The 19,990-nt window shown below is 36.2% G+C and overlaps 1 protein-coding gene and 2 non-coding genes across 3 annotated transcripts; 1 reads left to right on the top strand and 2 right to left on the bottom strand.

Annotated features, from left to right (window-relative positions):
• Positions 1–1,434: 1,434 nt before the first annotated feature.
• Positions 1,435–1,541, bottom strand: LOC133787758 (small nucleolar RNA R71). The gene has a single exon (XR_009872760.1). It is a non-coding gene; the product is annotated as a small nucleolar RNA R71 (small nucleolar RNA).
• An 88-nt stretch (positions 1,542–1,629) lies between these two features.
• Positions 1,630–3,519, top strand: LOC133785458 (uncharacterized). The gene is made up of 3 exons (XM_062224690.1): positions 1,630–1,852; positions 2,306–2,941; positions 3,092–3,519. The coding sequence occupies exons 1-3, from the start codon at positions 1,630–1,632 to the stop codon at positions 3,517–3,519; spliced, it is 1,287 nt and encodes a 428-aa protein (XP_062080674.1).
• A 12,481-nt stretch (positions 3,520–16,000) lies between these two features.
• Positions 16,001–16,107, bottom strand: LOC133787401 (small nucleolar RNA R71). The gene has a single exon (XR_009872426.1). It is a non-coding gene; the product is annotated as a small nucleolar RNA R71 (small nucleolar RNA).
• Between the last annotated feature and the right edge of the window lie 3,883 nt (positions 16,108–19,990).

Here is a 19,990-nt window from a genome sequence, read left to right on the forward strand (position 1 = left end):
TTTGATTTCTTAATCTCTTCTTTATTCTCTCTATTCTTGAGTTTATGTTTATATTTATTTGATTGATTTCATTATGTTTGTTTTGAACTAATCTTGTTATTAGGGTGTTAGTGGATTCTCCTTGAAGCTTTTGATTTCTTAATTCAATTTTTCTGAATTTCTTTCTCCTATTGTGAATTATTTTTCTTATGCTTAATGCTTGTGAATGATTGATCACCATTTACATGTTTATATTATTTTAACCTATGCTCTGAAAAGAGAAGGCTAATTATGCTATAGGTAGATAATCACAATTTTATATTAGATGAGAGTACTTCTATGAATTGTGTAGTTCATGGATTACGTGTTTAAAGCCTGCAATATGTTGATTTACCACAGAGATGTAGGAAATACTATGTTGTAGAGAATTATAGTTCCTAGCAAGACTATAATATATATTTGTAATCTACTATCACAATAGAATTAAGAAATATTGAAAATTGGTTAAAAATCATAAGTGGATGGTTGATGAAACTAAAACCCTAACTTTTACATCCATTGAATTAAATCATATTTTTTTATCTCTGAATTTCTCTAGTGCTTCTTAATTTTAGTAATAATTATTTCACTCATAATTATGAAATTATTATTTAAATCAATTAGAATTAGATGTTCATTATTGGTAATTAATATCAGTCTTCATGGGATCGACACTTTATTTATCGTATATTACTTGATTTGACCACGTATACTTGCGTGTTAATTTTAAAGAGATCATGTTTTTGGCGTCGTTGCTAGGGACTGTTTTTATTAATTTCAATAAAGTTAATTTTTGTTCTAATTTGATTTGTTTTCTTTTTTGTTTTGTTTAACATTTATTCAGATCAAGGTTTATTGTGTTCCAGGAATTTTTGGTATATGCGAAGCAATAGACAAAAGGAGATTATACCAATAGAACGGGAAATTGAAAGAACGTGCAGACAGAATCGAAAAATAAAAAGGAGATTGGATTTTATCATGGCTGACAATTTTTGAAATGTTGCTAATAATGGTCAAGGGGCTGCAAAAGTTCCTAGGGAGCAAGGCCCAAGAACTTTGAGAGATTATGTACTTCCTACTGTTACAGGAGTGCATTCATGCATTAGACCTCCAACAATTGCTGCCAGCAATTTTGAGATTAAGCCTGCAATTCTTCAGATGGTTCAGTCAACTGTTCAGTTTGGATGTATGCCAACGGAGGACCCCAATTTACACATATCTAATTTTCTGGTGTTATGTGCAACGTTCAAGATGAATGGGGTGAGTGATGATGCTATAAGACTGAGGTTATTCCCATTTTCACTAAGGGACAGGGCGAAGAGTTGGTTGATATCTTTACAGGAAAATTCTATCACTACATGGGAGGAGTTAGCTTAGAAGTTCCTTGCCAAGTTCTTTCCTCCAACCAAGGCTGCAAAATTGACGGGAGAAATTAATAATTTTTATCAGTTGGATGGAGAGTCACTGTATGATTCTTGGGAGCGCTTTAAGGAGTTGTTAAGGAAGTGTCCACACCATGGAATAGAAAAGTTGATGCTGGTGCATAATTTTTATAATGGGTTGAATGGAACCACTAGGACAATTATAGATGTCGTAGCGGGAGGTGCCTTTATGAGTAAAAGTGCTAATGAGGCATATGAGTTATTAGAGGAGATGGTGATGAATAATTATCAATGGCCAACTGAAAGGGGACAACCGAAGAAGGTGGCTGGAATGATGGAATTGGATGCTATATCCATGCTTACAACTCAAGTAGCGGCCTTGACAAAGGAACTACAAAAGAATACACTCCCATCTCAAGCTATGCAAGTTCAAAACTTTTGTGAAGTGTGTGGTACCACCCATCAACCAAACCAATGCCCTGCTATAGATATGAATAACATGCCCATGGAAAAAGTACAAGCTATAGGAAATTACCAAATACAACCTAATAATCCCAATTCCATGTCTTTCACCCCAGCTTGGAAGAATCATCCTAATTTTTCCTAGTCTAATAATCAAAATACTCTACAACCTTATCCTCCACCTCAGCCACAATATCAAGCTACCCAAAATAGGCCACCATATCCACAACAATATGCACACCAAAACCCTCCACCTGGCTATTATTAACAACAAAATAGACCACCTCACCAAATCCCAATGAAACCAGCTGAACCCCAACCTGATGTACTTAACTAATTTATGACTGAAACTAGGGCGTCCATAAGAATTTTGGCGACTCAAATAGGGCAATTGGCTACTTTAATGTCTAATAGAGCTCAAGGAAATTTTCCTAGCACTACAGAAGTTAATCCTAAAGAAGAGTGCCAATCTATTACTTTGAGGAGTGGAACGAGGTATGAAGGGCCAAAGAAGAATCGGTCAGAAGAAGAAAAAGGTCAGAAGGGAAATACTCGAGGTAAAGAAGAAAAGAAGTTTAATGATGAAAATGTTATTGAAGACCTTAAGAAAGAACAGGAGACTCCACCTATGAGTATTGAGCCCCATTTTAGAATTCCATATCAACAAAGACTTTGTAAGCATAATTTAGATAAACAGTTTGCAAAGCTTTTAGAGGTGTTCAAGAGGCTACATATAAATATACCGTTCGCAGAAGCATTAGAACAGATGCCCAGCTATGTAAAGTTTATGAAGGAGATTCTTTCTAATAAGAGAAAGATGGGTGATTATGAAACAGTGGCGTTAACGGAAGAATGTAATGCGATTTTGCAAAGGAAACTTCCTCAAAAGTTACTAGATCTTGGGAGTTTTACTATTCCATGCACAATTGGGGAGTTTGAATGTAAGCATGCACTTTGTGATTTGGGGGGAAGTATAAATTTAATGCCTTTGTCAATATTCCGTAGACTGGCTTTGGGTGAAGCTAGGCCAACCATAGTAACATTGCAACTGGCTAATAGATTTGTGAAGCATCCACGTGGTATTATAGAAGATGTATTGGTAAAGGTGGATAAGTTTATATTTCCAGCTGATTTTATAGTTCTTCATATGGAGGAGGATGAGAATGTTCCTATTATTTTGGGGAGACCATTCTTAGAAATTGGGTAAGCATTGATAGATGTGTAAAAAGGAGAGTTAAAGCTAAGAGTTCAAGTAGAAGAAGTAGTATTTAATGTGTTTAAGGCTATGACTTATCCTATAGCAAGTGATAGTAGTTTCTCAATTGATGTGGTAGAAGAAGCACTAGGAAGAAAAAAATTAAGTGAGGATCCTCTTGAATTAAGTCTTACATTTGATGATGTAGATGGTGAGGAGAATAAAGAAGCAGTGAGTTATTTGAGGTGGATAAAATCATCTGAAACGTGGAAGCATAAGAAGTTTGAAGAATTGGGTGAGGGACCAAAAAAGCCATTACCATCGATTCTGAAGCCACCTGTTTTAGAATTGAAAGTTTTACGAGACCATCTCCATTATGCTTATCTTTGGGAAAAAGAGACTCTTCCGGTTATAGTTTCATCATTTCTTTCAGAAGTTGTTGAGGGTGTTAAGAGCTCATAAAACTGCTATAGGGTGGACTCTAGCTGATATAAGAGGAATTAGCCCATCGGCATTTATGCATAGAATTTTCATGGAAGATGATGCGAGACCAACTATTGATGCTCAACGAAGACTTAATATGACAATGAAAGAAGTGTTGAGGAAAGAGATTTTGAAATGGTTAGATGTTGGAGTGATTTACCCTATTTCTGATAGTGCTTGGGTGAGTCCAATGCAAGTAGTACCTAAAAAGGGTGGTATGACTGTGGTGAAGAATGAAAGTAATGAACTGATTCCAATAAGGATTGTGACGGGTTGGATGATATGTATAGATTATCGGAAGTTGAATAAGGCAACTAGGAAAGATCATTTTCCTTTGCCTTTTATTGATCAAATGTTGGATAGGTTGGCGGGGCATAACTACTATTGTCTTTTAGATGGGTACTCAGGCTATCAGCAGATTGTAGTTGCACCGAAGGATCAAGAGAAGACAACATTTACATGTCCTTATGGGACTTTTTCTTTTAGAAGGATGACATTCGGGTTATGTAATGTACCAGCCACGTTTCAACGGTGTATGATGGTAATATTTTATAACATGGTTGAGAAGGGGATTGAAATTTTTATGGATGATTTTTCGGTTTATGCGTCCTCTTTTGACACATGTTTGACCAATTTGGAGCTAGTTTTGGGGAGGTGTGAAGAGTCGCATTTGGTGCTTAATTGGGAAAAGTGTCACTTCATGGTAAATGAAGGAATTGTATTGGGGCATAAGATTTCTAAGAAAGGCATTGAAGTGGATAGGGCTAAAATTTCTGCAATATAGAATTTTCCACCACCAGTTTTAGTAAAAGGAGTAAGGAGTTTCTTAGGTCATGCGGGATTTTATAGGAGGTTTATCATAGATTTCTCCAACGTTTTGAAGCCACTGTCCACTTTTTTAATGAATGGGGTTACGTTTGATTTTGATGAGAAGTGTCAACAAGCTTTTAGGATACTTAAGGAGAAATTGATTTCGGCACCTATAGTTGTTGCACCTTAATGGGATTTACCATTTGCACTGATGTGTGACGCCATGATTTTGTGGTTGGGGCAGTGTTGGGACAAAGAGTTGACAAGGTATTCATAACGATTTATTATGCAAGTCGTACCATGAATGATGCTCAAATAAATTATGCAACTACAAAAAAGGAGCTATTGGCCATAGTGTTTGCTTTTGATAAATTTAGGCCATACTTGATTGGGAATAAAGTGGTTGTTTACACAAATCATTCAGCGATAAAGTATCTTATGACAAAGAAAGATTCCAAGCCTCGTCTTATTCGGTGGATTTTGTTGTTACAAGAATTTGATGTGGAAATTAAGGATAAGAAAGGTACTGAGAATTTGGTGGCTGATAATTTGTCTAGATTGGACGTTGATGAAGATTCTCTTGATAAAGAAGTTCAGATTAATGATGCTTTTCCTGATGAGCAGTTGTTCGAAGTAAGTGCTTGCAAGGATGTTCCATGGTTTGCAGACTATGTTATTATTTGGCTGCCAAGGTTATACCTCCTGAGATTACAAGGCACAACTAAAGAAATTTTATTCGGAGTTGAAGCATTATTATTGGGAGGAGCCTATTCTATATAAACATTTCCCTGATCAAGTTATTAGGAGATGTGTGCCAGAAGAGGAGATGTTGTCAATCTTAACTCACAGTCATAGTTTGCATTGCGGCAGTCATTTTGGATGAACAAGAACAACAACAAAGGTTTTGCAAAGTCGGTTTTACTGGCCTACATTATTTAAAGATGCTAATGATTTTGTCAAAAGTTGTGATCGTTGTCAACGGACTGGGAATATATCGAGAAGAGATCAAATGTTAATGACTGGTATTTTGGAAGTTGAGTTATTTGACGTATGGGGGATAGACATTATGGGACCTTTCCCATCATCGTATAATAATAAATATATTTTTCTTGCGGTGGATTATGTTTCTAAAGGGGTAGAATCCGTAGCAACTCCTACTTGTGATGGGAAGGAAGTACATAAATTCCATCATAAAAATATCTTTACTCGATTCGGCACCCCCAGAGCAAATATTAGTGATCGGGGAAGTCATTTTTGCAATAAGTGGTTCACTGCTCTTTGTACTCGCTACGGTGTTCGTCATCGAAAGGCGTTATTCTATCATCCAATTGCAAATGGCCAAGCTGAAGTGTCGAATAGGGAAATAAAAGGTATCTTGGAAAAGACAGTAAATACTTCGAGGAAGGATTGGTCGAAGAAGCTTGATGATTCACTTTGGGCTTATCACACTGCATTTAAAACTCCGATTGGTATGTCACCATATCGATTGGTGTTTGGTAAGGCTTGTCATTTACCAGTGGAACTGGAGCATAGAGCTTATTGGGCTATGAAAAAGTTAAATATTGATCTCTATGGCGAGACAGAATAGGCTTATGGAGTTAATTGAGCTTGAAGAATTCTGAAATGAAGCTTATGAGAATGCAAAGATCTATAAGGAGAAGTCGAAGGCCTTTCATGATAAGCAAATACTGAGGAAGGATTTCCATCCAGGAGATAAAGTCTTGCTATTTAATTCCAGACTTAAACTTTTTCCTGGTAATTTGAAGTCGACAGGACCATACACGGTAGTTACGTCATTTCCTTATGGAGCAGTGCAGGTTCGTAGTGAGAAAACAGGGCATTTTAAGGTGAATGGTCAGAGGTTGAAACATTATTTGGAGGGTCCAGTTGAAAAATGCCAGTCCGTGGTGATTTTGGAACCCATTTGATCTGAAGATAAAGAAGTGTCCGACTAAATGATGTTAACAACAGCGCAGTTGAGAGGCATGTCATTATTTTTAATTTTCATTTGTTTTTCAGTTTTAAAGTTTATGAACAATTTTAGTTTTTATTTTTTTTTTAGTTTTGGTTTGACATATTATTTTCTTTTAGTTTTTATTTTTAAGTATTTTTTTAATGTAATAGAACCGTGGAAATCGTGAAAACTATTGAAAAAATGAAAATGTTGAAGCCTGAAGAGAGGGTTGCGGCGGATAGAGCAAGGGTCGCGGGCCTTGACAAAACCAGAGAGGGTGCCATGGCTCGACATGCAGCAAGCGCTGCAGCGCATGGGTGAAGGGCCGCGGCGTCTCATCGGGTTCTCAAAAAATATATATATTTTTTAAAAGTAGACACGGGCCGCGGCGCTTAAGGGAGCGCGCCGTGGCTCTTGTGGGATCTGAGGCCTTAACAGGGTTTCCCCTCTTCCATTTTTGTCTCTTCTCCCATTTTGAAAATTTTCAAGATTTCTCTCTCAATTTTCTCTCTAAATTTTCTCTCTTTTCACCGAGAAATTTTCTCTCCAATTCCCTATTACACCTTGAATCCTTATATATTATCCTCCAAACATTTCTTTTTCCTTCAAATTCCCTATTTTTCTATAGAAATCCCTAATTCCCAAAACCTTCAAACCCTTATTTTTCAAATTCTATCCATTGGAGTTCAAATGGTGATTTAATGGTTACTTGGTGAAATTGAAGGGTTCAAGTAAGTGTTTCTACAAATATTTGAACTTTTTTTGGGTGATTTCCTTATATTGAAGACATTGTTGAAGGGATTATTGTTTTGAGATTATTGTGTGGATTGAGAAGCATTGTTGTGAGATTTTGAACTGTTTGAAAATATATTGTGAAGTTTGGGGAATATTTAAAATATAGGGGAGGTGTTGTAAAATTTTTAGTGGGATATTATGGGACCTAAAATAAATCCTTCTAGGGCATCATCCTCTAGGAACACAAATAGACCATCTTCTTCTAAGGAACCTGAATAGCCACCAGAATATGATGCTACAAAATTTGTGAGTAAGGCAGCTTTTGATCGGTATAAAAGGATACGTAAGAGAAAGGTGATAAGTCAGAGAGGTTTTGAGTATACTGAATCACCCTGTTAAATTTCTACTTATGAAGATATTCGTGGAGAAATTCAACGAAGGGGTTGGGCTATGTTTGCTGCGGAGGATGTAAGCCATTCAAATTTTTTGGTGGTTTTAGAATTTTATGCGAATTATGTTAAGATGAAAAATACGGAAGTATTTGTGAGAGGTGTCCAAGTTCCTGTAGGTATAGATACTATTGCTGTTTTGTACAATATTATCATCAATGGGCTCATGGGGATGATATTAATTGGATAGAGGTGGCTGAAACTTTGAGTATACCAGGAGCTCGTTTTACTATTGTTGGTGGTGTTCCAAAGTATCTTTGGTGTTATCAATTGAATCATGTTGCTCGGGCTTTGGTGCATTTTGTGAGTGCACGACTAATGTCGACTACTCACATGTTGGATATCAACAAGGAGAGGTTGTTATTGGTGTATGCCATTATGACTGGGATGACTATTGATGTGGGTCACATTATTAGGAAAAGTATGAAAGATATTAGCATGTTGACTACTACGGCAGGATTAGGACATGGCTCATTAATCACTGGCTTATGCCGTACATATGGAGTTGTTATGTTTGGAAGTGGCGTAGTTAGGAAGCCTATGTCTGTAATTTCTAAAAATAGGGTGCTTAATTATGAACCACCTTCCTTAGAAGCACCACCACCTCGACCGCGTACCACTGATAAAAGACAGTGAATTAATGATGTAGAAGATGAGGATAATGAAGCAGACTAAGAGGGTACTCTTCCTGAGGAGCCTATGCATGAGGTACCAGTTGTACAGCCACCTATTCAGCCTGAAGTTGGTACCTTTGATCCAGATATGCAGATGAGGCAGAATCAATTCAATTATTTGGTTCAATAGAACAATTATCATATAGCTCAAAATCAGCATATGCAATAGTATCTAGCGCAGAAAAGTGAGTATCAAATCGCTCACGTGGACCAACTCAATGTGTTGGTGAATAAGTGGTCCCTCCAAAACAATGAAGACGTAGCTCCATTCCAAATACCATCTCAGTTTTTTCCTTATCAACCGCCGCTGCCTCCACCATTTTGAATGTTAATGGTAAGTCTCTTTTTCTTTACTTTTATTTTATTTTTTTTAAAACAAACATTGGGGACAATGTTTATATTAAGTTTGGGGGAAGAGATTTATTGTTGTTTGTTGTGTCTGTGTTATCTTGTTTTGTGTTGATTATGTCTAATTTGTGTTAGTTGTATTTTTTTTAAGTTGTTTAGGGTGTCAGTTGAATCAAGTTGACAATGATTAGCCAATGATAATATGATTGAATGATGAGCTGTGTAAATTGAATGGGAATAAAATTGTAAAAAAATCTGTGTGCTTGGTTGAATATTTTGTTCTATTTTTCTTAAACACTTAAATAATTGAGAGCTTAATCATGATTTTGATAAATTTTATGTGATTGAATAAAAACATTTCTTGCTAAATTTAAAATAGGAAAGGAAGATTGAAATTGGTTTATCCTAGAACTTGTTTGCTTGCTTTTTGAGGGGAAATCCTAGATAATGCAGTCTTAGAAAAATCATTTAGTCATTTCTTTGGCCTGTTTGAGCCTTTCAAGCCAACCTTGACGTATTAAATCCTTAGTTATCCATTTTTGAGCCTAAATCGATTTTTTTTAATTGATTGACATTTGCTTTAACCTTATAACCTGAGAACCTAATTATTATTTTTCTTTCCCTTGAATGTACCATGAGCATAGGAACGATAATTGGGAGTAATTGGGATTGATTTGTAATAGGAGGTTATGTATGACAAGTTGTGTCAACAATGAAGAAAATATATTTTGAGATAAAGAAGAGAAAAGCAGAAAAAGAAAAAAAATATATATATATATATACAATGTTGAGAAATCATTACACTCCAAATTGTATTATCAAGGAATAAGTTTGGGGGAGTGTAATGTTATATATATATAAAAAAATTGATTATGGAATTTCTCTCGAAATGATAAGATATTTGGAACTTTGGGATTGGGCTTGTGATTTGTATTAAAGGTTGAATTGGTTGGTTAGTGTTCATGGTACATTTTGATCTTAGATGACTTTCTCATCCACCTTTGCCTAAGCGATTCAATTATAAGCTTGAAAAGACCTATTGATTTCTGAGCATGTTTTGTCTACATTAGTGGAGATTAGCAAGTGTAGCAAGCTTATGGGATATTATTTAGTTGTTGGATTGAAGTGAAAATTTAGTGAGCATAAATAAATTCAATTACATGTTATTTGTTAATCATGATTTTGAGAGCTGTTATTTTTGTTGTTTAATTGAATGGAATAAATGTTTTAACTAAAATTCGGGATTAAAAGTTGAGTTCCTTGAAGATTATATAAGTGAGTTGTTTGTCATAGCTTGAGGCTTAGTATTGTTGTTGGCTTGATTCATGTGTGTGTGTGTGTTGTGTTTTTGTTCATTAGTTGAGTTGATTGTTTTGGTTTCCTTGAGGACGAGTAAGAGTCAAGTTTGGGGGATTTTGATGAGTAAGTTTTTAGCATAGTTTTTAACCTGTGTTTAGGGTAAGTTTGAGTCAATTTGGTGGAATATTGTGTGGTATTACACTTGTTTTGATATGTTTGTAGGAAATAGAATAAGGAAACATGGAGTTGTGGAAATGAATGAAAAATCCTAACAATTTGGGAAATTTATGCTAAAAGTTGACAAGAAGACAGTTGATGATTCATACGCAGAGAGACTTGTTCATTTTGGAGCTTTGGAAATAAGTTTTTGGGTCAACATGAAGGGTTGCGGCGTTTACATGAAGAGCTGCAGAGCAAGGGAAAAACAGAGAGAGCCATTTTCTGGAGTTTTCAAGTGCTGCGGCGCATGGGTGAATGGTTGCGGTGCTTGCTGGAGTCAGAGACCGTGTTTTCGTAAATTCAGAGAGGCGTGTCGCGCGCTTAAATACCAGGGCCGCGACGCGTGTATTTTTTCGTGGCTATCAAAAGAGAGAAATCGTCATTTATTTTGAAAAACAGTTTTAGGGTTTCTATTTTAAATACGTTTTTAAGAGTTAATTAGGGGATGAATTAATTTTGATGTTCATAAATTACTAGAGACTTGGGAGAACATTAAAGGTCTGAGAGTTTGATTTCTTGATCTCTTTTTTATTCTCTCTATTCTTGAGTTTATGTTTATATTTTATTTGATTGATTTCATTATGTTTGTTTTGAACTAATCTTGTTATTAGGGTGTTAGTGGATTCTCCTTGAAGCTTTTGATTTCTTAATGCAATTTTTTTGAATTTCTTTCTCCTATTGTGAATTATTTATCTTATGCTTAATGCTTGTGAATGATTGACCACCATTTACACGTTTATATGATTTTAACCTATCCTCTGATAAGAGAAGGATAATTATGCTATAGGTAGATAATCACAATTTTATATTAGATGAGAGTACCTCTATGAATTGTGTAGTTCATGGATTACGTGTTTAAAGCCTGTAATATGTTGATTTACCACAGAGATGTAGTAAATAATATGTTGTAGAGAATTATAGATCCTAGCAAGACTATAATATATTTGTAATCTGCTATCACAATAGAATTAAGAAATATTGAAAATTGGTTAAAAATCATAAGTGGATGGTTGATGAAACTAAAACCCTAACTTTTACATCCATTGAATTAAATCATATTTTTTTATCTCTGAATTTCTCTAGTGCTTAATTGTTTTCGTAATTTTAGTAATAATTATTTTACTCATAATTCTTAAATTATTATTTAAATCAATTAGAATTAGAAGTTAATTATTGGTAATTAATATCAGTCTTCGTGGGATCGACACTTTACATATCGTATATTACTTGATTTGACCACATATACTTGCGTGTTAATTTTTAAGAGATTAATGTGGTGGATTATGTGGCCAAGTGCTTAACGTGTCAGCAAGTTAAGGCTGAACATCAGAGGACGACATAGTTACTGCAGCCTCTAGGGATTCCAGAGTGGAAGTGGGAAGATATTACCATGGACTTCGTTGTTGGCTTGCCAAAGACCGTGGGACAACATGACTCGGTGTGGGTGATTGTGGATAGGTATACCATGTCTGCCCACTTTTTACCTGTCAGGACGACTTATACTGTGGAATAGTATGCCGAGTTATATGTAAAGGAAATTTTTTGACTTCACAGGGCTCCGAGGTCGATAGTACCGATAGGGATCCCATCTTCACCTCCATGTTTTGGGAGAGTCTGCAGAAAGCTATGGGCACGCTGTTACGGTTTAGTACCGCTTATCATTCTTAGAAAGATGGACAGTCTGAGAGGACGAGGGCGATAATAGCATACCGAATGTTGGCCGATAGGGTTAAGCTGACCCGGAAGCGAGATACACGCTTGAACGCCCCTAGGGTCATCTAGAATGTGAAGCATCAGACCTGCTTGGCTAGCTCAAAGACGGGTTATTTGAGATATGGGCATTGAAGCGCTAGTGTGATTCTATGGTCACTTATAGGAGTAAATTGCATGCATGAGTAAGGTTATTACTGTTGGCATGCTATTTATGATTCTGGGATCTGATAATGTACTGCTTATAAGCATGTTAATGTTTTCTTGCTAAGCCTTGACTCACAGGTGCTAAATGGTGCAGGTTAAGGAAAGGAAAAGTAGGACCAGCCATGAGTTTGAGAGTTTCAGGGGCAGAGTGTACATATGCGGCCTACTTGTCCTCCACGGCCTGCTCTTCCTCCACTGCCTCCTCGTCCTCCAGAAGGATCGTTACTAATTACCAAAATTCAATCTTTATTTCGTATTGATTTGACAAATAATGAATATAGAATTTCCTAAACTAAAATAAATAAATAATTAATCAGACATAATAAATAACTCATTAATAAATATATTAATTCAATGGATAATGATATAGAGTTATAAACTTCATCAACTATCCACCTATGTATCTTTAATGTGAATTTAAGAATTTTTATCTCTATCGTGATAGCAGATTACAACTGTAAATTATATTCTTACTAGGACTTATAACTCTCTACAATAAGAAAATCTTCTACATCTGTGTGGTAAATTAACATATCGCAGGCATTAAATACGTAATCCTAAGCTACACAAATCATACGGGTACTCTTGTCCAATATAAATTTATGATTATTATACTATAGTATATTTATCCTTCAGTTCTCAGATCTCAGGTTAAAATCATATAAATCATGCAAATGGTGATCAAACATTCACAAGCATTAAACACAAGACAAATAGTTCACAATATTGATAGGAAATTCATAAAACTACATTATATAGTCATAAGGTTTCAAGAAGAATCCATTAAACTTAATCAATTTCGTTAAACTATGTATAGACATCACTACAATAGAAAGTAAAAGAAGAAGATGAAAAAGAATGATAAAAGCTGGTAGATCTTCAATCCTTTGCCTCCACAAAGTGTTTTCTTGAGTCTCTCCTTAGGGTTTCTTTTCTCAAAAATCATCATAATTATATAGACGTTTTTGTTTTTAATGTGAAATTCCATTTTTCCTCTGCTTAAATTGCCCTAATTCGCACTCTGACCGCCTCAGGAGCCGTGGCCCATGTCTAAGAACCAATGTTGTCCTGTCTCTGCCTAAACAAGCTTCGCGGCTCTAATGCATGAGTCCCACAGCCCTAATTCTCCAACTTATGGCACTGCAACTAAAAAAGGTAGTGCCACAGCCCTCAACATCTAAGAATTTGGCGTCTCTGTCTAATCGCATCGTCGTTGCTCTAATGCTCAGCGTCACAACTCAAATGTCTTTTTTTTTGTCCAAATCACATCTTTTCGAGGCCAAACATGCTCCATTTATAAATTTTTCCATTAATTCTATAAATACAATTTCTCTAAGAGTTCATAAACAGAATAATATTGACTCATGGACTAGGTAGATTTTAAGCACTGAACCACGTAAAATTTCATGTGTCCTTATTTCAGAGTTTACAAAAGCCTAATCTCCCTTTTACAAATTTCTTAATCTACTGTTGGTGAAAAATTTCGTCAACAGATTTGTGCTTCCATTGAGAGGTGGATCAGGTTTAGTGATATTTTTAAGAATACTTTCATCCCAATATCATTATGGTGGTGATTAGTGTTCAAAAGTATCATTTTATTAATCTTAAAGTTTAAAATTAATTAAGTTTTAATTAACATTTTCATGGATTTATTGTCATATATTTTATATTAGAAAATATTAATTTTAATTTAATTTGTGTTCAATTTTCAGGAAATAAAATGTATTTTGACATAAAGAAAAATAAAGAAGAAAGAAAGAATTATAATTGAAGAAATTATGAAAAAGTGGCATTTTTGAAGGTGAAATAGGCCCAAGACTTCAGCAAGTGCCCACATGGCAGTCTACCATTCGCACCGCCTAGAGCCGAGACGTTCCTCCAGCAGGCGACACGTGTCCTCTTCCAGCCATCCGCCACAAGCCAGCCACTACAGCCGAGCCGAGCCACGCTTCCAGCCGCGCCTGACGCACCTACCAGCCTACCCCACCTGCCACGTCTCCCTGTTGAGCCAGTCAGAAAGCGCCACGTGGCCTTTTGTCCCCCAGTTGTATGCAATTGCTCCCCACTTGCCCACATTGTCCCCCCAGCCACCTGACGCCTTTTGCCGAGCTCCTCTCACGGGCCGATACGTGGCCTCCGTGTCTCCCACTCCACCAGCAGCATTTTTCTGATAGCCAATTAATCCAAGCCACTTGTCCCACTTTGCTCCAATTTTGCAGCCATTTCCCCCACTATTTTGTACATGAATTTACACATTGTGGGTCCTATTTTCTCTATAAATAGAGAACCAAAACCAGTGTAAAACATCAAATTGTGGAATTAAGGTGGAGAGTATAATTAGAGAGAAAAACATTCTTTTTCCTATTTTTCTTTGATTTCTTTTACATTTCTTTGAGTGAAAACAATGCCTATTTTAGGCTAAATTCTCTTGTGGAAACGCTAGAGTGAAGTTCATGTTTCGCATTATATTTTTAATATATTTATTCTTTATTTTGTTCTTCATTTCTATATCTTTGTTACGTTTAAATTTATTTTCTTCTAAATTTAATAGTGTCTTTTACATAAGTCTAGTCATGCTCTTCTTATGTAATTTAGGCTCTTAATTTAATTTAGGATATTTCTTATACTATATGTTTTTTTACTGCATTCTGCCATTGGCATTTTGTCGCTCTAATGTATATAATATGATAGGTTTTTAAAATTAGAAGTTAGTATAATTTAATTAAAGAACATATTTTAAGGTGAGTTTCATTATATATATATATATTCCAACTATAATTAATGGTTTAGAATTATAGTAGAATGAATCAATTTTATTAAAATATATATGTCTTTGCATGAATGAAACTTACGCCTTCCATATTTTCTTTCTGATTCTAATTCCTTGATTTTTTTTATTTAATGTTTAAAAAATATATATATTCTTTTTCAAAGTTATATTATTTCAAAGTTTATTATTTCTAATTTACTAATCTTTCTTTATACTTGTATTTTACCTCTCTGTGGATACAACATAGCTCAATTATTACTGCGACCGCTTAGGAGTTATTGGGCAATATCAATTTTTGGCGCCGTTTCCGGGGAGGTAATTCTACAATTAAAGGTTTGCATAACAAATTAAACTTTTTTCTATCTGAACAAAAATTAGTATATTTTTTTTTAATTTCTCTTTTAATTTATTTTTCCTCAGTAATTTTTATTTTTATTTATTCATTTCTATTATTTATTTTAGTTTTATGTTTAGAATTTATTTTCTAGATTTAGGTTTTTTCCAAAAAAAAGCATAAAAAAATTAAAGTATTGAGAACATTTGTGTAATTTTGGAAATTAGTAAAAAGCAAACTTGTTCTGTCTTAGAAAAATTGGTTCTTAAATAAGGTATGTGTTAGCGTTACCCTCCCATCTTTTCTAAGAACCTAGGGGAGTTCTAGAAAAGCTCTTGGGCCTAAAGTTGTACCTTGGCAGCCTTCCCAATTGGCCTGGGAACATTTTTGGTGTATACTTATTACACTATTACATACTTGCACTTATAATACTTACAAAATAAAAAAATATATATTTATGCCATGAAATAGAGACGACAAGTAGAAACTTTAGAAAACTCTCCTAGTTCGTCGTTTTCTTCCATTCGTTCAAACACTCCAGATTCACCAAGACTTCCTGAACCACCCACTATGGCTCATCAAGATGAATTCCAACCAAGAACGCTACAGGATTATTTATATCCTACGCGTACAACCACACCTTCATGCATAATGTATCCCAACAATATGCCAAATTTTGACTTCAAACCCAGCATGATTAACCTCTTACCAACCTTCCATGGGTTGGAAATGAGAGTCCATGCATGCATATATGGGAATTCAAAGAGGTGGTGGCTACATTCAACAACCGAGCTGATGTCACCAACATTGTGAGATTGAAATTTTTTCCTTTCTCTCTCAAAGACAAAGCAAAAAAGCTGGTTGTATTCCTTAAGGCCTAGATCTATCGGAACATGGAACGAAATGACAAAAGCATTCTTTGCCAAATATTTCCCGCCCCATAAGACTAGCAGCCTTAAGAGGTAAATCTCTACCTTCATCCAGAATGACCATGAAACTTTCCATCAGGTTTGGGAGACGTTTAGAGATTTGATAAATCAATGCCCGCATCATGGATACGAAAGCTAGCGCCTGATCAGCTATTTCTATGACGGTCTCGCAACCGGACAAAGACAATTCATACAAATGATGTGCAATGGAGAATTCCGTCAAAAAGATCCCGATGAAGCTTTTGAGTACCTCGACAATCTCGCTGAAAAGTCCTACACATGGAATGGACCGAGACCTATGGACAGGCCACGATCAACTGGAATCTACCAATCAAGGGAAGATGACAATGTCAAAAGCCAAATTGAATCATTGAGACAACAATTTGAGGCTTTCAAATCTCAAGAAGGTAGAGGAATCCATATGGTTGTAAAGGTAGAGACATGGGATCCATTCTTCATATGTGGAGGGATGGAACATCAACTGCAAGAGTTCCCAACTCTTGGTGAGTTAAGAGGAGGAAATGAGGAAAAATGCAATGCTTTAGGGGATTACAAGAAGCTTTATAACCCTTTCTCAAACACTTACAATCCCGGTTGGCACAACCATCCAAATTTCAGCTAGAAGGATTCAAACCAAGCATTTGGGAGCCAATGGAGGTCTGAACAACAACAACCGCCAAAAGCATACATTGCTCCTCAAAATACATGCAGTCAAGTAATTCTCTAGAGAATGCTTTTCAGATGCTTGCACAAACTCAAATAGCCTCAACTCAAGAGCTCAAATCTTGTTTCACACAAATGGTAGAGGAAATGAAAGACATGAAAATCCAAATGACAAAGCTAAACACTACTTTGGCAATTCAAGAGCATGGTAGACTTCCTGCTCAACCTCTAATCCATCAAAAAGGGCAACACATGGCACAAACCTCATCCTCTCCAGATACAAATTTCAAAGAGGTTATTGCCATCTCTACTCAAAGTGGTCAAAGTATGGTTTCACCGTTAACCAATACCATGAGTACGTCAACACCCACTCTAGATGATGATGCGCCAATAAGAATTCCAGTAAAGACACCCTTTCCTCAAGCTTTGAAATCCACCAGAAAGGTACTGGAAAATCAAGGTGAAATCCTAGACCTTTTAACACAAGTGAAGATCAACTTGCCATTGTTGCATGTGATCAAACAAGTGCCGGCTTATGCCAAGGTTATGAAGGATTTATGCACCGTCAAAAGAAAGCACCATGTCAAGAAAAATACATTCTTGGCAGAACAAGCTAGCACGATAATTGACTGCAAGACACCGCCTAAGTACAAAGATCCTGGTTGTCCCACCATCTCATGCCAAATTGCGGAGCAGGAATTTGGTCAATCCCTTATAGACTTAGGAGCAAGTGTAAATCTCATGCCATATTCAATATACTTGCAATTAGGTATGGGAGAACTCAAACCCACATCTGTGGTGCTACAACTGGCCGATCGATCAGTTAAGAAACTTCGGGGAATAGTAGATGACGTTTTGATTCAAATTGAAAAATTCTATTACCCTGTTGATTTTCTCATCTTGGACACTTAATCTGAAGTGAGTATAGAGTCCAAAATTCCCATCATTCTCAGTAGACCTTTCCTCGCAATAGCAAATGCACTCATTAACTGTAGGAATGGTCTCATGAAAATATCTTTCAGGAACATGACTCTACAAGTGAATGTTTTCCACATCGGCAAACAACCACCTGATAACGATGAGTGTTTCCAATCATATCTGATCGATACACTTATTTCAGAAGAGGTCGAAGCGAAATACACGTCTAGTCATTTTAATCACCTCTTCCAAATTTTAAAAATTTATGAGCCAGATGATTCTAAAATCAACCCTGAAATCGTCAAACACTCACAGGCTAGAAGAACCATGTTTTGGAATCCATTCTTTGAGGAACTCCCTCAAGATCGAGAAACACCAAAACCCTCCTTTGAAAAAGCTCCTCAACCAAAGTTGGCCCAACTTCCTGAGGATCTTAAGCATGTTTTCCTGGGAGCTGACAACATTTTTTCTATCATAATATCTTCCAAGATCAATGCCACACAAGAGCACCAACTCATTAATGTGTTGCAAGAACAAAGAGATGCATTAGGATGGACGATAGCTGACATCAAAGGTATTAGTACATTAATTTGCTCCCATCACATTCAATTGGAAGACAGGGCTATACAACACCGTGACCCTCAAAGAAGATTGAACCCGACGATGAAGGAAGTAGTTAAGACTGAAGTCTTGAAACTTCTTGATTCTAGGATAATCTATCCTATTGCTGACAATAAATGGGTTAGCCCAACTCAGGTTGTTCCCAAGAAATCAGGGGTAACAGTGGTACAAAATGAAAAATGGGAACTTGTTCCTACCAAGGTCACAACTGGGTGGAGCATGTGCATTGATTATAGAAAGTTAAATGCAGCCACACGCAAAGACAATTTTCCACTTCCATTCATCGATCAAATATTGGAACGTGTGGCAGGTCATCATTTCTATACTTTTCTCGATGGTTATTCAGGGTATTACCAAATCGATATTTCCTTAGAAGATCAGGATAAGACCACATTCACTTGTCCTTTTGGTACATTTTCCTTCCGGCGTATGCCATTTGGCCTGTGCAATGCTCCAGCCACTTTCCAGTGATGCATGATGAGCATATTTAGTGATATGATCAAGAAATGTATGGAAGTATTCATGGATGATTTGACAGTCTTTGGAGATTCTTTTGAATCAAGCCTTCTCAATTTAGAATCTGTGCTTAAACGTTGCAAAGAGAAAGGCGTGGTACTTAACTGGGAAAAATGTCATTTCATGGTGCCATCAGGCATAGTCTTGGGGCATGTCGTGTCGGAACGAGGAATTGAGGTCGATCAATCAAAGATTGAACTCATATCAAAGCTGCACACCCCCAAGATTGTTAAAGACATTCGATCTTTTCTTGGGCATGCAGGATTCTATAGGAGGTTCATACAAAATTTCTCGAAAATTGCTCATGTTTTGTCAAACCTCCTAGCAAAAGATGTTGTGTTCAGTTGGACACCTGAGTGTGAGGAATCTTTTTGAACGCTTGTTGCAAAACTCACTTCCGCCCTTATCATTCAGCCACCAGATTGGAACTTACCGTTTGAAGTCATGTGTGATGCTAGCAATTATGCTATAGGAGTCGTCTTAGGTCAAAGAAGGGGAGGGAAGCCCTTCATTGTTTATTACGCAAGTGAAACTCTTAACAGTGCTCAGATGAACTATTCTACTACTGAAAAAGAGTTACTTGCTGTAGTATTTGCACTTGACAAATTTTGTTCCTACCTAATTGGTTCACCTATCACAATCTTTACGGACCATTCCGCCTTAAAATACCTCCTTTCCAAAAAGGATGCTAAGGCGCATTTAATTAGGTGGATCCTTCTATTACAAGAATTTGATCTAACCATAAAAGACAAAAAAGGAGTTGAAAACGTGGTAGCGGACCACTTATCTCGTCATGAATTTTCTGATTCCGCTGATGGCCCAGCCATTCGAGATGACTTCCTTGATGAACATCTCTTTGTAGTCACTAAGTTGCCATGGTACGCTCATATTTTTAATTACTTAGTGACTCGCGAACTTCCAACTGCATGGAGTGTACAAGATAAACGTAAATTTTTTGTCGAGGTTCGTAACTTCTATTGGGACGATCCATATCTATTTAAGTATTGCCTGACAAAATTATGAGACGTTGCATTCCAGATGATGAAATTTTTAGTATTCTGAACTTTTGTCATAATGAAGCTTGTGGTGGTCATTTTTCTATGAAAAAGACTACTGCAAAAATCTTACAGTGTGGTCTTTATTGGCCCACTTTGTTCAAAGACACTAACAATTTCTATTGATCATGTGAAAGGTGTCAGAAATTAGATGCTCTGTCCCGGCGACATATGATGCAATTAAACCCAATTCCTGTAATAGAAATATTCTATTGTTGGGGGATAGACTTTATGGGACC

The sequence above is a fragment of the Humulus lupulus genome, chromosome 6 (genome assembly GCF_963169125.1).
Source record: "Humulus lupulus chromosome 6, drHumLupu1.1, whole genome shotgun sequence".
NCBI classification, from domain to species: domain Eukaryota; kingdom Viridiplantae; phylum Streptophyta; class Magnoliopsida; order Rosales; family Cannabaceae; genus Humulus; species Humulus lupulus.